The sequence below is a fragment of the Uranotaenia lowii genome, chromosome 2 (assembly GCF_029784155.1).
Source record: "Uranotaenia lowii strain MFRU-FL chromosome 2, ASM2978415v1, whole genome shotgun sequence".
NCBI classification, from domain to species: domain Eukaryota; kingdom Metazoa; phylum Arthropoda; class Insecta; order Diptera; family Culicidae; genus Uranotaenia; species Uranotaenia lowii.
The window spans coordinates 104,781,080-104,803,828 of NC_073692.1; the positions used below are offsets into that span (position 1 = coordinate 104,781,080).

At 32.8% G+C, this 22,749-nt stretch overlaps 1 protein-coding gene across 1 annotated transcript in view; it reads right to left on the minus strand.

Moving 5' to 3' along the window:
• LOC129741743 (monocarboxylate transporter 7-like) overlaps positions 1 to 22,749 on the minus strand; it is a 130,054-nt gene that overhangs the window by 33,949 nt on the left and 73,356 nt on the right. Inside the window, exon 5 of the mRNA XM_055733522.1 lies at positions 12,918 to 13,058. Coding sequence (XP_055589497.1) covers positions 12,918 to 13,058 — 141 coding nt within the window. The remainder of the gene's footprint in view (positions 1 to 12,917; positions 13,059 to 22,749) is intronic.

Here is a 22,749-nt window from a genome sequence, read left to right on the forward strand (position 1 = left end):
GGAAGGGAAGCACAAAATAAGCTTTCATTTCAAAAAGTCGGAAGTCCAGAATTTCCGCAATTTTTTTTTTATTTTAAAAACTTTAAACTTTTTACTCATTTAAACAAAGTGATGATTATGAACACCTCAGGTTGTTTCTGAATATTTGTGTATGACCAAGAATCATTGGTTTATGAATGACAACCAAACCTTCATCAGGGGGGCCGATTCAGAAACGAATTATGTCCACGAGTTGTTTGAACTTTCTCTTTTTTATTAACATTAAATCCCTTTGATGAAATCTAAACTAACATATTTTGTAAGCAAACTTTTTAAACTGAAAACTTCAAAAAAATTCTCCAATATGTACACAGCAATTTTTTTTTTGCTGGAAACCAGCAAAATTTTGCTGGTTTTTGTCCCGCTGACTTTCCAGCAAAATTTCCAGCAATTTAAATTGCTGGAAAAAACAGCAAACGTTAATGCTGGTTTCCAGTAATTCAAATTGCTGGAAAATCAGCAATCCATATTGCTGGAAACCAGCTATTTCTTTCAAAACAACCGGCTGTATTTAGTACCAAATTTATATTTCAATTCTAAATTAAATATTGAATACTGGCTGTGCATATAAGAGCAATGATCATTCGCTACCTGAGAAAAGAGTTCTGATTAGTATCTTTTATGAAATCTGTCCAATAAAAACTCACCCTTGACTTGTGTCTGGTTGCTAGAATATAGAGGAAAATAAAAATAATTATATTAATCCAACCAAAATTCGTAAAATAAAGTCTCACCTTGCTTCAGCGTACGAAAACAAACAGACTCCATATTGTGACAACTCGATTGCTGATTTTCCAGCAAACTAGATCAATTGCTGGAAAGTCCAGCAATTTGAAAACCGATTACTGATTTTTCAGCAAAAATGACAAGAACACAACCGATTGCTGAAAAATCCAGCAATTAGAAAACCGATTGCTGGTTTCCAGCAAAAATTTGGATTGCTGAACGTTTCCAGCAATTTTTTTTGCTGGAAATCAAGGCAAAAATTTGCAGTGTATACACAGCAAATTTTTTTTCGCTGGAAACCAGCAAAATTTTGCTGGTTTTTGTCCCGCTGACTTTCCAGCAAAATTTCCAGCAATTTAAATTGCTGGAAAAAACAGCAAACTTTAATGCTGGTTTCCAGCAATTCAAATTGCTGGAAAATCAGCAATCCAGATTGCTGGAAACCAGCTTTTTCTTTCAAAACAACCGGCCGTATTTAGTATCAAATTTATATTTAAATTCAAAATTAAATTGAGAATATTGGCTGTGCATATAATTAGCAATAAAAACAATTATTTTCTCCCATTTTTTCAATAAGGGATTTATTTATCTCGAGAAACACAATTTTTTACAAATTTCTATCATCGACTCTGGGGTGGCAGCTTTGTGCCAAGGTGTTGATCATCCGCCACCTGTAAAAAAAATTTTTTGATTAGTATCTTTTATGGAATATCTACCTGTCCAATAAAAACTTACCCTTGACTTGATGCCTGGTTGCTAGAATATAGAGGAAAATAAAAATAATTATATTAATCCGACCAAAATTCGTAAAATAGAGTCTCACCTTGCTCCAGCGTACGAAAACAAACAGACTCCAATTTGACAACTCGATTGCTGATTTTCCAGCAAACTTAGATCAATTGCTGGAAAGTCCAGCAATTTGAACATCGTTAGCTGATTTTCCAGCAAAAATGACAAGACTACAACCAAATGCTGAAAAATCCAGCAATTGGAAAACCGATTGCTGGTTTCCAGCAAAATTTTGGATTGCTGAACGTTTCCAGCAATTTTTTTTGCTGGAAATCGAGGCAAAAATTTACTGTGTACAGTAAATTACTAATGAAGGACTGATAAAATTTGAAAAAAGCCAATCAATCAAGGAAAAGTATTTCAGATGGAATGGGCTTATCTTGACTAGCCCAGGTTTTCAACGTAGAGTTTTATCAGAAAGTTGGTGTGGTCCAGCTGCCAGAATATTGAGGTAAAATATCCGTATTTGGCCACGATGGATTCACATTCCTTATTTTTTAAAGAGATTTCACAGTTCACCATTTTTGCGAATTTTTTTGAGACAATTTCATCAAAATAAAAATCCAAAACGACTTGAACGAGAGTAATACTGAAAGGTTTGAGCCGTGTCAAATTAACGGGTTATTAAAAAAACGACTTGAACGTGGTTGTCGTCAAAGTGGTATTGTAACGTTGAATTGGAATATCTTATTTCGAACTTTTCTCATCGATTAGATTTTTCCAAATATTGGAAAAATTGCTTAGATTTTCTCAGTTTTTTTGAAGAATTCCCTGTTTTCTATGCTAACTGAACAAATTCACGAATGCTAAGCCTGACAACCGATTCATTTACGACATTTCTATGGTTCTGTGCATCATGATGTGTTGTCATTTATAAATCATTGTTTAAATTATTCCTTTTGAGTTTGTATAGACCATAAGTTGATAGTAAAATATTCTAGGAGACTTGCGATTGCGACACATAGGGTTATTTTCAGTACCAAACAACTATTTTCTAAGTTTGGCTTCATAAAGTAAGAAATTAAAAAATTCCTTGAATGGTATTTTAAAATTTTGCCCTTTTGAATTTGTTAGCTGAGATTATGAGCTTCTAGCAAGAGCCATTTCGAATGCCCGGGGCGTTGCGCAGTGGTTTGACACGCCAAAAAGAACGTAAAAAAAAAGTAAACCTTGCTAAAACATTTTTTTAATTCGACTCACATCTAATATCTCAAGGAATAATTCGAAAGAAAACGATATTTTTCTGAACTTCCAACTTCTGTTTCCAAGAATAAAATAAGAACAAAAATCCAAAAAAATTAAATCTGAGTATATGGTTCCCAAGCAATAGAAAACGATTCCAAAACTCAATTAATTATGTATTTTATATACTAAAGTCATCAATTGCCATCGATCTAACAGTTTTTAGATAAGAAAATCATCTTAAGTCTTGTGAGTTGCTTAATTTCTCTAAGTTTTTTTTTATTTCGAACCACTGTGTTCTGTAGGAGACCACGTGGTCTCTGTTCGGCAGACTGCAATGCAAATGCTGTTCGCACACATACCAATGTACCTTCGATTCATGGTTCCCAAATAGCGATTTTTGCATTTTCAATGCTTGGATATGACTTTTAATTAGTCGAATCACTTATGTTCTCCAACTTATTTCAAAGCTTAAGTTGATAGAAACGATCTTATCATACAACCCAATTAGTATGAAAACATTTGTGCCTAGTTTTCAATGATTTTTTAGGGAAAACATCAGCCCAAAAATTCCTCTTTAATGAACATGTATTTTTTCCAGCTTCCAACACTGGTGTTGTATTTCCATTGAAGTTGCATGCCAAGAAAAGGAACAAAATTAGTTTTAAATTTTTATTCAAAACCTAAATAAATATTCATTCTCTTGTCTTTCTAGTATTTTTTGATTTTTTGCTGAGTTTAACTGTAGGCATGAGTATTTATTGCAAATTTTTCAAATTAATGTCCGCATTTGAAATCGCATGTGAATTTAACAGTTGCACTAGAAAGGTGAATTCATCTGATTTTCATACGGTGATTTCCAACATAATGCCTCGGATTCAGATCGGAAAAAAAATTAACTACTTTAATAAAATACAAATAATTGAAAAATTCGGTATGCACAAATTTGAAACAAATTATTCTCTTTGCAATTAAAATATATTCAAAAATTTTTAGCTCAATTTGGACTTGAAAAACATGAAAAGACATATTGGCATGCCAAGAAAAGGACCATGCCAAAATAGGGCTCACTTACCCTAAATCATTATTTAATCAATTCTGGCGCTGAATTAAAAAAAAAAGTTTTCTACGATCCATACTTTACCAACTGTTTGACAAGAAATTGTCCAAAGCTATAGCTAAGAGAAGCTCAAAATACATGAGAAAGCTGAATATTTTATATTGTAAAAAAAATCATTTTATTTGTTTCATTTAAGGAGTCTCAACCATTCTGGATCGACATTTTGAGAAAGGGTTGAAAAAAAAAACGAATACAGTGGGAAAATACCTCAGTTATTAATTTTGACAAATAATATTTAAAAAAAATATATGTATGAAGCAATCTTAATATGTTTCAAAATAAAGAAAAAAACCCGATTTAATACACTTTACAGTGGATTGTAGCCTTTCTTACAGCCTGTAAAATATATTTGGGTACATATAAAACAAAATGAACTATGAATTATGATTAATGAATTTCATACGCAATAAATCCAAAATGAATTTTGGAAATAAAGATTCAAAGTTTTTATTAGGATAAAAGTATTTTTATATAATCATAATTTTCATATAAATTAACCTTTCTGAATGACTAGATTCTGGAATATCATGTATGATTCCGTTTCTATGACATTATAATCTAACTCAATTTACTTCTTTTGGAGTTAAAGCATATGATATCTTCAAAATGGAAGGGGTATAAAAATTAAGAATACAATTTGAAAAAAGATGCCTGACCATGTATTTCAAATAATTCAACCTCTCAAGTATATGAAACAAATACATAGACAAAATTATTGGATAAAATTTCAAATGCAAGAGTAAAATACGATACCAAAATGTATAAAATCGGTACAATAAATTTTGAAAATTAAAAATATTGAAAATTTTGAAAGCGTAGTATTTTTAATTTTGTGATTTTGAGATTTTTATTCTGTTTTGTTGATTTTGTCTATTTCGTTAATTTTGTTAATTTGGTAATTTTTTAAATGTTGTCAATAATGTCAATTTTATCAATTTTCATGATTTTGTCAGCATTGTTAGTTCAGTAAATTTTGTCAATTTAACCAATTTTCTAGATTTTGTTTATTTGTCGATTTTAACAATTTTCATGATTTTGTCAACTTTTTCAAACTTAAAAATTCTGTCAATTTTGTCAAATTTGTCAATTTTGTCAAATTTGTCAATTTGGTCAGTTTTGTTAATTTTGTCAATTTTGTCAATTTTGTCAGTTTTATCAAATTAGTCAATTTTGTCAATCTTGTCATTTGCCAATTTTGTCAATTAAGTGCATTTCGTCGATTTTGTCATTGTCAATTTGGCCAATTTTTTAAAATTTTTCAGTTTCCTTCGATTCTGTCAAGTTTGTCAATTTTGTCAATTTGTCAATATTGTAAATTTGGTCAAAATTTAGTCAATTGGGTCAATTTTGTAAATTTCGCCAGTCAATTTTGTCAATCTTTTCAGTTTTGTCAATTTTGTAAATATAGTGAATTTTGTCGATTTTGTCTTTGTCAATTTTGTGAATTTTGACAATTTGGTCATTTTGGTCAATTTGGTCAATTTTGTCACTTTTGTCGATTTTTGTCAGTTTTATCAATCTTGTCAATTTTGTCAATTCAGTGAATTTTGTCGATTTTGTCATAGTCAGTTTTGTCAATTCTGCCAATTTTCTCGATTTTTTCGATTTTAAAAATATTAACAATTTTTATGATTTTTTCAGCTATGTGAATTTTGTCAAATCAATGAATTAAGCCAAGTTTTTCAATTTGGTCAATTTGGTCAATTTTGTCAATATTGTCGATTTTTGTCAGTTTTATCAATCTTGTCAATTTAGTGAATTTTGTCGATTTTGTCATCGTTAATTTAGTCATTTTTTCAATTTTGTCGATTTTGTCAATTTTATCAATCTTGTAATTTTGTCAATTTAATGAAGTTTGTCGATTTTGTCATCTCTTTTGTCAATATTGTTATTTTTGTCAATTTTGTCAATTTTTTCAAATTTGTTAAATTTGTCAGTTTTATCAATCTTGTCAATTTTGTCAATTCAGTGAATTTGGTCCATTTTGTCATCGTCAATTTGGTCAATTCTGCCAATTTTCTCGATTTTGTCAATTTTATAAATTTTATCAATTTTATGATTTTTTCAACTAAGTAAATTTTGTCAAATCAATGAATTATGTCAAGTTTGTCAATTTCGTCAATATAGTGAAATTGGTCTATTTAGTCAATTTTTTTCAATGTTGTAAATTTTGTCAATTTTGTCATTTTTGTATTTGGTCAACCTGGCGAAAATGGTTAATTCAGAGTTCTTTCCTGTTTCTTCAACTTTGTCAATAATGATTATAAGCTTTTTAGCATTATATGCATGTTCCAAAAAAAATCCCAAATGCTTCAAACTCTACTATGGAGGGCTTGGTGGCGCTACTGTTTGGTTGTCATCTTCCATTGGCTTCAGCAAGTGAAAGTTCAGATTGACCTCCAAGCCGTCATCGTTTTTCTCTAGACACCAACCCCAACAACAACAACGCAACGTTAGATCTGAAGAGAGGAAGAGAAAAGGGAACAAAAAAACAAGCCCGAGAGCTTAAAGCTCGAGAGGATTCAGTAGCATTTGTCTTATTGGATTCAATTTGCTTCCACGGGCGAAATACTCTCCTGTCGTTGCTGCTTAAGAAAAAGCTTCGTAAGCACGAACGGCACGTGAGAAGATGAGAGGATGTGCATACATCGTCCGCGTCATAGATGCCATACCTACCGATTTTTCGGTATTCATACCGATTTTTGACGAAAATTTTGACCAAGAATCGGTATTCACAGAATACCGATTTTTGGCAAAACCTACCGATTTCATACCGATTTTTGAAAAATTCGTTCTAACAGATTTTTTTTTCAAAATAATTATCTTTTTCCTTATTTAAATTATGAACCAATACAATTCTAGTGCCTATTTAGCCAGCAAGTCTCAGTCTCCTATGCCAACTCTCTTGAGATCGAATTTTGATTATCAAATAACATGGTAGATTAGAGATTACAGCAGTTTAAGATATAAGCAAATCATATCTTGAAGTTGTGGGTTTAAAATTTAGGGACCAAGATAAGTGCACGCTCTTGATAAATAGCACAAGTCCACAAAATTAAAAAAAATTAAAAAAAATGTTTTTGTAATAACTTTTGCTGATAAAAATTCTTCAAAAAATTTGTGCGTTTTTTTTGCCAAAGCTTTGAAACATTCCAAATATTTTGAAAATATCCACACAATAATCAACATTCTCGAAGACCACGAGTAATTTTGATTCCTAAGATAAAAAGTAATGGAAGTTTTCATTTCGTTATTTTTTTTCTAAACCACAAAAAACGGGAATATTGACGAAATTTTAGAGAAATTTTAAACGAAATTGAATTTTTGATATTTAAAAACACAAAAAGTCAAATCGTTTCGCAGTCTTCATGAGTTATGATCTTTAATATCAAATACTCAATGACTATCTTAAATGATATCATAAATAGTTGTTATCTTATTTATTTAAATTTTTAAAAATTGTAGAAATTAATTTTTTTTCAACGTTGTATTTCTGAAACAGGCAAGATCTGGATTCATTAATGTAGTAGTATTCAGTGTAAAGATTTAAGGAGCATAAAAATACTAAATGATATAAAAGTGTTTAGAGTGAAGTGTCAATAATGTCGCAGTGGGCAGAAAATATCATGTTTAAAAACTACGATATCAGCAAAACAGTAATTTTTCAATATTCTTTCAATAAAAATAGTATTAAAAGCTTCGAAAAAAAAATCGGTATTTATACCGATTTTTGGAATTTTCATACCGAATACCAATCTATGCCTGAATATAATGTTGAGCGAAGTTACTATCGCTTTCGTACCATGCAGTGTGGGCATGACGTATTCATCAACGACTTCATTAATTTCGGGGTCGTACCCCTTGGTGAAAACCATTTTTAAGTTAATATTTCGGAGCTTCGGTTCCGAAATTTTTGGAATGGTTCGGTTGCAAACTGAACCTTTAATATGAAAAATTTAAACGATAGGCTGGGAGAATTTCAGTTGTTGTCTTCCTCCCACACGGTTCCTGTCACGATGACATCGAACCTGAGTGGGAGTGAAGCCTGTCTGTTCTCCCTTCCACACATCGACTTTTAGATAGCAAGCGCGTATCAATGACGTCACGTATAATTCGACGTCATATATACGATAATCTTGATTTTAGTGATTGCTGGTTGTGGCTAGCAAGCCAAATTGACACGTTTTTTGGAGAGATGATTTTAGATATTTACTATGAAAAAAAAATTTTCAAACTATTTTGTATTTTTTTCTTTCTTTTATAGGTTGAAGAAGAAAAAAAATCAAATTTTTCAAGATAAAAATCATTTTTATTGTACTGCTCAGTTTCACAAAAACGTCGAGAACAAAGTTTACAAAAATTCACACAAATACACACAAATACACAGACATCATCAGAACGTCGAGCTGATTAGATAGGTACCTATAAAGGTATATCTAAGACCCATAATTAATGATCTCCCAAATCGACCGATAACTATACCTTTCTGTAAGAAAGGCAAAAACCATTGAAGTGTGTGATAATTACCGCTGAAAAAAAACTGAAAATGAACTGAATATAAAGTGCTTCAGCCTCTGTTGTTATGCAATGTTTAAATTGTTCCTCATTTTTTTTGTCTTTATTAGAGAGACTTTCAGCCTTTGGCTGATTCGTCTCTAAGAGTGTTCCTCAATTGGTGAAGTTATTGTTGAACTAAAGTTGTTTGCATCCAAACATAAAACTAAAGTTCTGTGAATTTTTTGGATCGACCAATGAAAATGATTTTTTCGTTCTTCAATGGTCAATCTGATACCATTTTGAAAACCAGTACCAGTGTAAGTGAATAAAAATCGCATGAAAGTCCCAGAATATTGGTATGGGGTGAAAGGGCTAAAGTTCATGGGAAGCCACCATCTTGGATTTCAAGATGGCGTCAGATAGCGAAATTCGACTACCTTTTGTTTAGCACTTTCACACAATACTCATATTGTGGAGGTAACATTTGATTTTCTTTATTTTACAGCATTTTAAATTTTAACGTAAGACGCTATCTTGATTTCAAGATGGATCTGATAGCGAAATTCGACTTCTACTCGTTGATGCTTTTCAACTTATACCTATGTTGTGGGGGTTTTATGGGATTTTCTGTCATTCACAGCTTTGAAAAGAAAAGCGGAATGGATTAATGATAGCGTCAAGCAACACATTTTTCACCTACTAGTTGGACCCATGCCTTTTTATAAAACATGCAAAAAAAAGCTTGAAAGAAACTTCTAAGTTTGTGTTTTATTGTAATTTTAACATAGGATTCAAAACAACTTGATCAGCATATTCAGTAAAGGCATTAACTACCTGAAAACAAATGGTTGAAATTGTTTATGATATTGGTACGCCAGGCGTACTGGGTTCGATTCCCGGTATCGGCAAGAAAAACTTTTAGGTTTTGAATCCCATAAGTGGCCGGACAGGTAAGATGTGCTTCTTCTATAACTGACTATATAATACGCATGTTCAATCAGTTGCCAGCTGGTCAGGTATATACACGGATGTCGGAATACCTGTAAGTAAACCGCGAAGTATTGCATGAAAAGTAGTCATGCAATAGCTCGCAAGGCACCCAGCAGTGGTGTCTATTGAATTTATTGTTTATCAATGCGAAAAGACATACCCCTGTTGAACAGCTAATAACTTTTTTGTCCAATAAGATACGAAGTTACGGTCTTCGACAGAGTTGTTCAGCAGAAAATTTCCGGACTTTTTAAATTGGCACAAAAACCGTTAGAAGGCTCGGTTGCACAGAAGATGATGTTGATTTTTCAGTACAAAATATTCAATTTTCCCATGCAAACATAAAAGTTCAAATTTATTCATGTAAACGTTACCTCAAAAATCTGCAAAAAAAATTATGGATGACTTTTTAACCAAAACGAACCATTTTAGATCCCAGGGTTTGAGAAATTCAAAAATTACCCCAAATCGACTCAGTCTAATGTCGCAGAGCTACGTCCAGAATGCAAAGAAGAGAGCTGGGCTACATTGATACAATGTACAGAACTTCTCAAACCGCGATGAGCGGCAACAATCGGCGGCTAAAACTCGGGCACGGAAACTCTTCGCTCTAAGATTCTGACAAAATATGGCTGCTGTGTGATGGACGACGAAATGTATATAGAAGCCGATTCTAATTTCCGGGGTTGAAGTTTTTCACCGGCAAGAGCAAGTTCGATATGAACGAAAAATTTAAGAAAAAGAAAATGTCGAAGTTCACCTCCAAATATCTCGTTCGGCAGGCCATCTGCTCTTACGAGCTGAGGAGCCTTTCGTGGCAAAAGGTACAGTAAATCCCAAGCAACACCGATAGTTTTATTGGACTCCTCAAGCCCCTTATAAAACCAAAACTTTATCTGAGAGCCTCGGGAAGCGCCTTTTGCAGTTCTTGCAGCAGCACGACAAACCTCCGCTATTTTGGCCAGATTTGGCATCATGCCAGTTATTCTAAATGTGTCCTGAAGTGATATGAGGCCAATTCTATCCATTATGTTCCAAAGGACAGGAACCCGCCAAAATGTCCGGAGCTGCATCCAGTGGAGCAGTACTGGCAATAATGAAACGGGAACTTCGGAAAAGCAAGAAGACAGTCAAAGACGAGAAGGACAAGCTATGAAAATAGGAAAAACTGAGAAACTGGTACCGGATGACACTGTAAAGACTTTGATGGAGGGCATCGAGTGAAAATGAGTTCAATTTTACAATCCATCGATCAGTTTTTCTTTTGATTTTCGAAGTAAATATATGTATAAAACTATATAATATTTACTTCAAAAAATTTTGTTTTGATTCTAAACGTTTTAAAAAAATTGGTAGACATTTTCGATGTCGCAATAATTTTGTGTTCGCTTTTCATTATAAATTTTTCAGCGAAAAAGAAATATTCTTATCATATTTTCGGAAATATTAAAAAAAAACCAATTAGGTTCTAAAGTGACGAAAATATTATTTTGAGCATCAGAAAGTAAACTCTTATGAACGTTAATCCATCTTGATTTGTAATATACCATTATTAAATTTTTCATAGACTCGGGGCGAAAAAATCACCATTGCTTGAGGAACGATGAGCATTTAATGCCGTAAAATATCCGACACCTTACCAAAAGGCCAAATCATCAGATGAAACGAGTCAAGCTGTCGCTTAAAACTCAGTTGACTTCATCGAATTTAATTTGCTGCTAGATTATTCGGCAGAAAATGCTCATCCTGCCCCGATTTATGGTGCTTATATTGCCCAGGGGGGTTCTGATTATATGCCTCATTGGTGATCGATTTTCAGCTTTCGGCAAAAATTTGAAAATGCATCTCTAAACGTTTTAATCTACTTTTTCAAGTTTCAGCCAGTTAGGAAATAGACTTTGTTAGTGTCCAAACACAATTTTGTAATTAATATATTGTTTTATATTTTCTATGGTTAAATATGCATCCTCCTTAAGGTGGATATTACGCCTTTACCTCCTCTAAAAGAATTTCGTTATCGCAACCTTTTCTTCTTATGATCAAGGTATTACCATACGTGAAACTTTTTTTTTATATTTCTATTTTTGACATTCAAGTCTTAGATGATATTCTTTATTTCAATTTCACTTGAATCCATAGACTGACGTGACTGAGTTTGACTGAAATATGTTGGAAATTACCTAAAAACTGGCTCTATTAAGTCAGTTTTGAGGTAATTCCCAAAATATTTCAGTCAAACTCAGTCCCGTCAGTCCAAGTTCGACAACCGAATTCCTATTTAAACTTTTTTATGCCTTTACTCGTAGCTACTTGAAAGCGGCTGGACAAAAATGGCACGAATGGGTACTCCGTTTTGAACCATTGCAAGAAGGAAAAAGGGAAGTTAACTTTAAGTTCATAGAATCGAACTATGTTTTGAACCTCGTTCAAACTTAATTTTGAGTTTAAAAAAAAGGAGTGTGCATCTGATGGGAAATATGTCATTGAACTGGCCTTTAATTAAGAAAAAAAGCCTCTTGGACTTCGATTGTGTACTGAAAATTTGAAGCATTATTTCTTTAAAAAAATTGTACCAATATTGTTCAAAATTTCATCGGTTTAGTCCTTAAAGCGGAAACAATTTTATTTTTTCAGGCCTCCGTACTTTGCTGGATGGTTGGGCCATCATTTCAAAGGAAAGCTTGAAGGTATCCCAAGGATGACAATTTAGAAAGGGAAACATTAAAGCAAACGGGTCAGTTACCCAGTTGTTGCCATGTTCTTCAAGATATTGGAGTAAAATATAATTTGTTCATTATGAGCACAAGTCATAGCTAAGGTAGCCAACAATTGGAGCGCAAGCCCTATTAGCCATACCGAGTGAGAGTATCAGCTCGCGAATTCTTTTCAAAAGGGTAGACGAAAGAATATGAGATTCTTTTCTTCAATTTGCGAAAAGCGGGTTGCCTCCTAAAATGAGACTTTTTCCACGTCTTTTTCAACGCTCTTACCTGACTGTTGGCTTTCATGCCACCAAACGCCGAACACAAATATCAAGGTTACAGTAACACAATTTCGAGACACAGCTTTTTTCCTAACCGTTTATTTGCCTTGAATCAATATTTTTGGAATTAAAGCTGCCTCCTGCAAGGACAACTTTAACAAAGAAACTTTGTCAACCACATCGTTGACACTTTCCGAATCTTTCTCAAGAGCATCGGCAACGCCTCCGTCAAATCGTTGAAGAGCCCTCAAGGGAGATAACTCCTCAAGTTGATTGATGAAATGTAAGAAATCGATGGCGGTGGGATTAGACTTTCAGTTGCAGGTAAGCGTATCGTATAGCATATATTTGAACAGGAATTTAAATCAATCTTTCTTTAGCACACATTGTAGTGAATAACCTAAACACTATATTAACATCTAACATATCTTCAATTTCAATCACATTAAACAATTCAAATGAAGAAGAAGCTTTTCATTAATATTGAACGAATTCCGTGCACCATTTTTCTGTGACGTTCCCTAGCTCATTTAGTTATAAATGGACCTACTCGATTGCCGTATACCAATCTAGCTTGTACCCAGAACTTACCAGGAAAAAGATAGGAGAGTAGATGCCAAACGCTGCCGTGGCCGCAGAAATCGAGAGCATCCGCACCGAGGGCATTTTGAGCGGCGTGAAATCCAGAAACGGTGGCTTCGGGGTCCGGACATGGGTCTTCTTCTCTTTTACCTTGGAAAAGGATGAAAATTGTAGGAGTAGAAAAAAACATTAGCAGATAAAATGGGAATGAGAAACTGCGGAGCAGCTCATACGGGAGCCGTTCGGTCGAATGAACCGGGAATGGAAAAAGTTGGCTGAAGCCAGAAGAGAAAGAAACTAGACTATCTCGGATGAAACGGATGATATTCTGTTCCGGCAATGGTAAGTTTTTATTTTTTCCGGTTGTTTGTTGGTGGATCAGGAATACATCTCTGTCTCTCTCTCTGGCTAAGGAAGTGCGGCAAGATATAGTAGTTTATTTTCTTCCGGATGCTGCTGTTCCGCATGAAAGCTTTACACGAGTTCTGCTGTTCTTATAGAACAGAGAGAGGAAAAAAAAAGATTCGTATCATCGTTGGGGCAAAAACTCACTAGAAATTTCTCCAATCATCGGAGAGTTTATCAAGAGTTGTTCAAGCGGATTTGAATGTATAAATCTTTTTTTAAGCACAGGAACAAATGAAATACAGAGGTCTCGTGTAGAGTCGGTTGAATTTCTACAAGATATTCTTTGTTGATAAAATATGTCCTCATGTCATACAACCTCATCTATCGAGATCATTGTTTTCCATCACAAACATATATGCATTAGACCGCTATTAGTTTTTTTTTTATAAAATTTCCAATTTTTTTACATTTTTACTCCTCTCATAACTTTTTTTTTTAGTTGTTTTCACTGTCACAAATAGCAATAAAATTTTGGAAGCAATTCATTCAGTCCTGAATTAGCGCAACGAGTATTAATTTGGTGTAGAAATCGGTTTGGGATTGCAATTTTTTTCAATCAAAAATCGCTAGAGATGTACTGAAACTTCTTAAAAATTTATCTTTAATTTTTTAATATTTCTTGATTCTTGCAGAAAATTTCATGTAAACCAACCATGAAACTTACTTTAACCCCAGAAACAACATTCGTTGTTATGAAATAAAATAATGTTTTCAAAATATTTTTATTTAGTTTTGCGTTTTTGACTGCTTGGTTAAAAGCTGTATTCCCGTAGGTTGAAAAGAAAAATGGCAAAAACCAGCTTTGCAGAGCCAATGAATTGGTTGACTAATTTAACCGTGACAAAAACACTTGTTGAAATTTGTGAAAGCTTTAGCAGGAAAAACCTGCCTTTCTTAAATAGTTTTCATTGATATCAGGTTTTTTATTTTCAAATGGTTATCTATAAATTTTTTCATGATATATTTAGCAATCTGAAATGTTACCAAAAATGGAGCTTTAGAATATGGAAAACCAATGATTAAAGACAAATTTCATTTCAAACTTATTTGAATTATCTGGATGAATTATTACGCAAAAATGTCTTCTTCCATACCATTTTCTATACTGAATCAGGAATCAACCAAATTAGCACCAACATGTGACAAGGGTCAATGTTCATTTATGACGTTTCGAGAAAAACGCGTTTAAAAATTTTCCAACCTTTTTTAAATCGTTAATTAAAATTCACGTGGAAACTTTCATGTCTATATGACTAAAACGGTACGTAGGATCATTCTTAATATCTGTTAGCTCGCCATTGTTTATAAAACCCAGCTGGAGTATTTATGAATTTCTTCTGAATGGTTTATACACCCTTAGCTTTGTACTGTATGCCTCATATGTGTGAGTGAAATGGAGAAAAAAATTCCCCCAATTTTGACAAAAAGCTTATTTTTATCTGTATCAGTGTGAGCGAATAGCTCTTCGCATTTTCCCCGTTTCAATGTTTTGCATCTAGACCGTTTGCTTTGTTGTTGAGTAAGGGGTTTATAACCCAATTTTGTGGGGAAAATGTCATCATCATACGACTATATATCTTTTAGATCCTTCGCACAAATTGCATTTTAAAGCTAATGAACTGATGAACTACAAACGGTTTTTGTGATAAGTATGATGAGCTCATAATGAGCTGCTTGGATCCACTGAAACGGGTTTTGTTCACTATATCTTTAATACCCTTTTCACATGTTGGCCCTGAAATCTTCTCAAGTTTTACACTGATGCTTGATGACCCAAAAGACATCGAATAAACATAGGGTAGGGGCACCAACCTCCGTCGTATCCCTCTGATTCGTCTTAATTCATGAATGCATGTTTAAGAGCCGAAAAATCACTTTCCACTTTAATTAGCTACTTCACATGATAAACTTACGCCTGTGAAATTATTTTCTATCACAAATTTGTCACTTTTGAAACTATTTTTTGAGATACTTGATTTTGAAATCGCGAGGTGAAATGAATTATTGGCGCACTCCGCCATATTGAAAGACGAACTTAGTGATCCCTCAAACGTGTTTCTTTGCTTTAACGCTTCCTATCAATGCCTGTAACGATCAAAATCATAAAATCCAACAGAAAAATGTTGAAATAAGATTAGAAAAATGACCTCAAACTAATCTGATGTATGTAAATTTGTCAATTTTCGATAGAAATCGAATCGCTCGGATCCCATAATTCGTCGTAATTTTGCGACAAGCATAGGAAACCGTTTGGCATTAATTGGAATTAGACCGGTTCATTTTTACTATTTTTGCTGACCACAGACGGACTCTTAAAGAATGAACATAATGGATTTCCAAGTAATTTTGTTTATTTGACCTCATTCAAGCTGGGAACTTAATACGCTGGGATATAAGTGCAAAAAGTCAATTTATATTATTAAATTACTTGAATGTATTCAGCATTGCTTATAATGCATGGTTTTAAATGAACAAAAAATTGATGGATTTTTCAGCAAAGTGGTTGGTGTTTTTCAAATTATTTACTACCAGTACCGTGCATAATTAAATAGACGTTATGGTGCACGCAAGAATATCTCATACTTTAAACATTTCTAACGTTCAACTCCAATGACATTATTTCTTTAAAATTTTATATTTTAAAATATGATTTTTTTTGGTTTTATTATCTGATGACATTAAACATTGTCTCAAGTATTCAAAACATGAGACACGTCTATTGTATGAAAATAAGACTTTTTGAACTTCTTTCATTCAAACTGCAATATCTCACATACGACCAAACGCTTTGCTCTACAGAATGGTCACTGAGAGATCCTTAAAAACTAAAACTAAAAGTTTTCAGATATTCTTTGAATTGGAATCAATAACTACTCGAGGAACAAGACGAACGGGGGCGCAACGAGCGAGGTGGTTAGACCAAGTGGAGCGTGATCTGGCGAACGTGGGGTGCCCGAGAAATTGGAGAACGGTTGCCTTGGACCAAGTGAATTATAGGAATTATGTTCATCAAGTTATGTCGTGAGACGGTATACTATGTAAATAAAAATAAATAAATAACTACTCGAGGAAAACATTTGAATTCCTGCACAGAAAACCTCGATTTCTACTGAATTGTAACGATGCATGGAAAAACAATGCATTTAATTTCCTTTGAAAGTCAAAATGACAAGAAAATTTGAATGAATGGATCATTAAAATTTTGAAATTAAAATTCATGAGTCTCTGGTTTGGATCTCAATGCAAGTTGAGATAAAAAATCGGTAGATTTGATTTTTTGTACATAAAGTCGTTCAAAATCCAACCAATTCGAACCTGCTTATATTCTGATTCCTACCATATAAGTTTTGAAACTTGACTCATGTTTGCTTCATTTTTATATATTCTCAGTAAATTTGCAACAAAAGATGTTTTGTCGTTTTTGACATATTACAGTTTGAATGAAAAAAGTCGAAAAGTTTAATTTTAGTTGAATACCTTTACGTCATTTCCCAAAAACATTTAACTGATTTCTTATTTGCAACCTTGACAACAACAAAATGTAAGAATAACGAAGCGTCAATTTCCGAAAAAAAAACATATTTGCAAAAACTTTTATCGCTCGTAAAAAAACACGAATAGATGAGCTGGACCAGTCTAATGTGCATTACACGCATCAACGTGGCGTTGCTTTGTTTCGATATCCTTCGCCAGGGTTCCCACATTGATAAGAATACACATGTTGACCAAACGCAAGAGCGATTCTGTCTCTCCTCAAATGTCTTAATATTCAGTCTCATTACGAAGAAAAAACATATAGTACTATTAAAAATGTTAATGTTCTTTGAATATGTGCAGTTTCTGTGAAAATTAGTGCATTGTAATTTGTGGAAAATATCTGTATGAATGTTATAAAATCTTATTTTACAGACAAATCCTGGATCATGGCAGCCCTGTCCGTTGGAGAGTGTGTTGGTACAAAATACATTTGCAGGGTGGATTCAATTTGTAAGGTCTAATATTGTGCTGCCTGCAATTATTTTAGCCAAGCAATGGTACCTTGCTACAAAAACGCTACCTTGGGATTTCTTGGCAAGTCCATTTTATTGCGACTTAGACCTCTCTCGAACTTTGCAGTTATCCTGCACGGTTGATCCGTACGAAGTAAATAATCGCATTTGTATGAACCGCAACCGCAAAATTTCAAATCTATCCCTCATGAGGGAGGAATAGTTTGAGACAATTTCGGCAGAATTGAATAGAAGGTATAATACTTTGCTGCCAGCAGATGCATTAGCCAAGCAATGGTAGACCTGTTCAGAATAAAGCTATCCTAGTTTTATAGATTATTGCGACTGGTTACTCGAGAGAACTTCTGCTGTTATCCTGCGCGGTTGATCCGTTCGATGTAAGCTGATGCTAATTGCATGAACCGCAACCGCAAAATTTTAAATGTATTTCTGAAGAGGGTGGAATAAATTGAGACAATTGCGGTCTCCTTGTACGACGGAATTAGGGACCTGGTACGATAATGGAGGAACTTGAATGATAAAAATAAATCCTCAATTGACTCAAAAGTACGTAATGGATTGATCTATTTCCTACATAGTTTCATCAAACAGTATTCGAAATATAGTTCAATGAATAAATATCAGTTTCAAATCAACATGGAAGGCAATTCTATTGAACTAATGAAAAAAGCTTCCTTAAGCCTTTGTCTTAGGGGCCTCTACCCTATATGAGCAAAAACCGTCATTTGACGCACAGCCCAAGAAACAGCACTTTTTCTAGTAATTCATCGTTTAAAATCCAAATCTGGTGCCTCAATTGATCCACATGCTGTGCACTGCTAATGCAGTTTTAACAAAAGAAATTGTCAGTTTTGGGTAAAACTAGTTGTGGTTACTTGTTACCAGGGCCGTAGGAAGAACCGACTCATGGGGGGGGTTTTGGTGACTTATTTTTACCTATGATTTTTTGCCCAACAATACACGAATAAAAAAAAAATTAAACAAATTATTCATTTTTAAGAACTCATTTATAGTTTTTGTATGAAATCGTAACTTTAAAGAAGACACATATGCCACAAGGATGGTAAAGTGTAGTTTAATTAAACCTTAAAAAAGTTATTTTAAAACAGTGGTTCGTAGCCTAAAGGGTGAGCTTAATTTTTAAATTAAATCCAATATATGAAATTTGCTTTCATAGATGGTTAAAATTTTTGAATTTGATTTAATGTCTGGTAGATCAAAGTTATTTGATTTGAGCATGAAATGAATTCTTTTTAGGGTAACCTTCAATTTATAAAAAAAAAATCTATACTCAAATCAAACAACCCCAATCTTCTACACTCTTTTGCAAATTCTAAGATTCTAACCTTCGATGAAAATAAATAAATTTGACAAAATAAAAACAGTAAGAGATAGAAAAATTTCGAATCAAATATGTTTGATGCAAACTTGAACTTAATTTATGATTTTAGTTTGAAATTAGGCTTTAAAAACTGCAGTTTTAATAATGCTAAACAATACACTGAAAATATAAAGTATTTATGCAGATTTTTTAAGTGAAAATTTAATTGGAAATATTTTTCATGAAGAATCAATTCCATAATAAAAATCTTGTGGATGATTTATTTTCAATATAATTTGGGATATTTTGCAGGAATCAAAACTTTGAAAATTCACTCAAATTCGCCAAGCCTCAGAGCCTTCATTCATGATCTGTTATTTAAACTTTGTTGAGCTGGTTGATTCTTCATTCATCATTTCAATTATTGATTTTTGATCTGTTTTGTGAATCTGGTTTAAAATGAGAATTTCAAATGATGAATCTGAATCTAAGTTTTCAACTTTGGATCGCCACCTAGAATCTTTCAATGTTTAAATTTTGTTCTACAATAAAGTTTAAGAACTTCGAATATGAATATTAAACAAAATTCTTCTTTTTTTATATTTTGAAATCTACTGAAAATGCATGTGATTATTCAAATTTTATATGAAATGCAAAACCAAATTTGAACCAGAATTTCAAAGCAGCTTTTCATTCCTAATTTCTTATGATTATACTCGAACTGAAAATCAAGAATCCTAAACTTGATACAGAATCAGAAATATGAAAATATGTCGAAATATAATTTTGGTTATGGGAATATGGAACCAGTACCTTCAAAATAAGTTTGATTTAAAATTTAATATTCAGAACTGAATTTCTATAATAAGGTTGCCGGATTGCATGGTTTAAACCAGATTGGCGGATATTTAAAATAAAATTTGAGAAAAGTCCGGTCCGCCCCGTTTCCCGGATTTCATTGGAAAAGCCCGGATTTGGCCCGGGTTTGATTTCATTCTCATTCTTAAATCAAACTAAAAAAAAAAAATTGTGTAGTAATTTTTTCTAATTAATGTGCCCAAAATTTTTGCAGCAAGTCTCAAAAAAATAATCATGAAAGGTTTTTAAAGTTTTTTTCTACATTTTTGATGAGCAATTCTTTGGTTTTGACCAAAAATGCCCGGTATTGGTCGACAATTTTTAAATCAAATACCCGGCTTTTGCCAGGTTTTAATATAAAAGAGCCTGGATTTGTCCTACCCGGATACGTGCTGAAAAAATCTGACAACCTTATTCTATGAATCAGTCGGAAAATTTTGGAAACTGTAGCAGAATTTAAAGCTTGGGATGGATTTTAGAGGTTTTTGCATTAGTTTTTAGTCCAGATAGTTACTCTTGAATATCTTTGCTCTATTATCATTATTTGATTATGAATTTAAAATTTTGAGTCTAGAGTAGAATACCTAGCTTGCTTTTTTGGAACCTCATGGGGGGGGTTTAACCCCCAAAACCCCCCCCGTTCCTACGGCCATGCTTGTTACAGATGGACGAAGTTAGAATTAAGTTTATAATTCCTATTTTGAATTAGAGAATAAAAAAGAGTAATACATACACCTTTATAGGTTCCTAGGAAGAAGCGACTCATGGGGGGTTTGGTGACCAATTTTTTCTATCACTTTTTTGCTTGGGAAATGCATACATAACTTATAGTTAAAACATGTAAAGGTTCTATATAATTATTCGGGTTTAAGTTATTTTACATTAAAGGTTGTTTATTTATTTAATTTTATAGAAAACTTTTTCTATTTACGAAAATCAGCATGTAATTCAGTTTTATTTTCTACTGTTGAAAACTCCTCTGCCGTGATATGACTTTTTTCGATTTTGACTTTTTGACGCTATTTTGTGCGTTTTCCTATGAGCTTTCAAATGCTTTCAACAAATCTAGAAAATATAGAACAGTTTTTGAGAAAATCGAAAAAAAACGAATCGCCAAAAGTGCGATTTATACGCCGAAGTGACGCATATTCATGCATTTTTGAAAGTGATTTAGAACAATTTCAATAACCCGTATAATTTTCAAGTGACATTCCTCAGATTTGAAAAAAAAAATCATTTTTCAACATGACGACCTGTTTAAAATAAAATAGAGAGACCCCCCTCCCTTATTCAGAAAAAAAGGGTTTAAAAAAATAAGTCGTCGAGTCTGATTGAATAAAATAAAATTTTAATGCAAATGTCACCATCGACATTTATTAAAAACTACAGAAATTATTTGACAATTGTAGAATAATAAAACTTATTTTTCATAAATTTTACTTTGTTTTTTTTTTATTACTAATCAATTCGTTGGTGTGGTGAAATGAATAGTAATATTTATTTAAAAATTTGATTAACGAGCAGAATTCCAGTTTTTAGAATTTCGGATAGTTATCTAGTAAGAAAATCACAAAAAAAGAATAATTATAAATTCCTCCTCCAAAAACCTTTTTTTTCATCGAGCTTTTCCCAAAAAATCTTTATTAGTATCTGGCATTAGAGAACAAATTTTCTTTAAAATCGTTTTTTTCTTTCAACCTTTATTCCTCTGTTTTAATTTCTAAAGTGAAGCGATGATCTAGGGTTTAAGTCCGGGCGCGATACTTCCTTGAGTTGTTTCACTGTGAATAATGAAAATCGCTTCCAATCAACTTAATAACAAGATGTATAATGAAACGAAAACGATCCTCTGACGAATTTCACCTCTTTGATTTCGGGCAATTTTGGTCACCCTCTTTTTAACTCCCTATATTTCTTCCTCACTCGAATACAATTTAAGAAATTCTACGCCCTCTCCATTTCAACTGAAAAACGATATGAGACTATGGATAAACATCGCACCGACGGAGAATCGTCAAACCAAAACAAACGTTTATACGCCGAACTGAGGCGTATCCATTTGAAGCAATTGTACGAATTTTACGCAAACTGAAGAATTGTGTTTCAAAAGGCAGCATTTGTCATCAATCTTTACACAAATTCTATAGATCACATTTTATGAAAAGTCCCAGATTTACGAATAAAGAGAAAAAAGAGAAAACCGCTATTATTCGCTAAAAACAAAATTGGTTTATGCGTTACTTCGGCGTAACATGGCAGTCCTGCTTTTTGAATCCCTAATAAAATTCTCACAGTGATATAAAACTTCTGGTTATAAAACTTCAAGCTCAACCAGGAACTCTTATTAGAATTCTGAATTTCTGATGTTGAATCTGATTTTTTCATCGGTTGTTTATTCGAAATTCAACTAGTGAATTTAAATTAAAATGTCAAATAATGACACTGCTTCTATTCTGGATCACCATCATGAAACTTTCTTAAGTACCGATTCAGTATAAGAGATAAAAATAAAAATTTTAAATCAATTTCTTAAAAATTGTTCATAATTTCAAGTATTTTCCTTCTTATTCTGAAATGATGATGTTCGAATAAGGAAAGTGCTGCTAATTAAATCTTGAAATTCAATTAACGGTTTTGTGTCATTTATTAAAAAACTGAAATTCAAGAATGTTAAACTGGATACAGAATCCGAAATCTGATTACAGACATCGAATTTTAAAGTTAATAAGCAGCTCTAAAACCACAAAATCAGGAATGATTTTAACCTAAGCTTTTCACATATTTTTCGGCAAGTTTTCGGATCGTGAAAATTCGAGCTATTTTCTGAATTATCCAAGGGATTGTAGTGGAGAGAGAATTCTTTGCATTTGGAATGGTAAAGATCAAAATTCAACAACTGCTTAACAAATCGCAACAATTTGCAACAATTAGCACATTTTCACTCTCTCTGAGCACCGGTTTCTCTCATTTTAACTTAAACCTTTTAATTGTCTCTAACAAATTGCAACCAATTACCACAAATTCAACCATTGGCAGCAAAATTTGTTTGATCATTGACGATGATTCTCCGTTTATCTCAGTCCCCTGTTTGAATGAATGTATAGGGGAGGAGCGGGCTATATGCGCCTATTAAGCAGAACACTGATTTAATCAAATATCACATCGAATATGTGTACAAAAACTATATACACGTGTGTAGGTATTTGTTTACTATACATTGGAGTAATTTTTATGTTAAAATTTT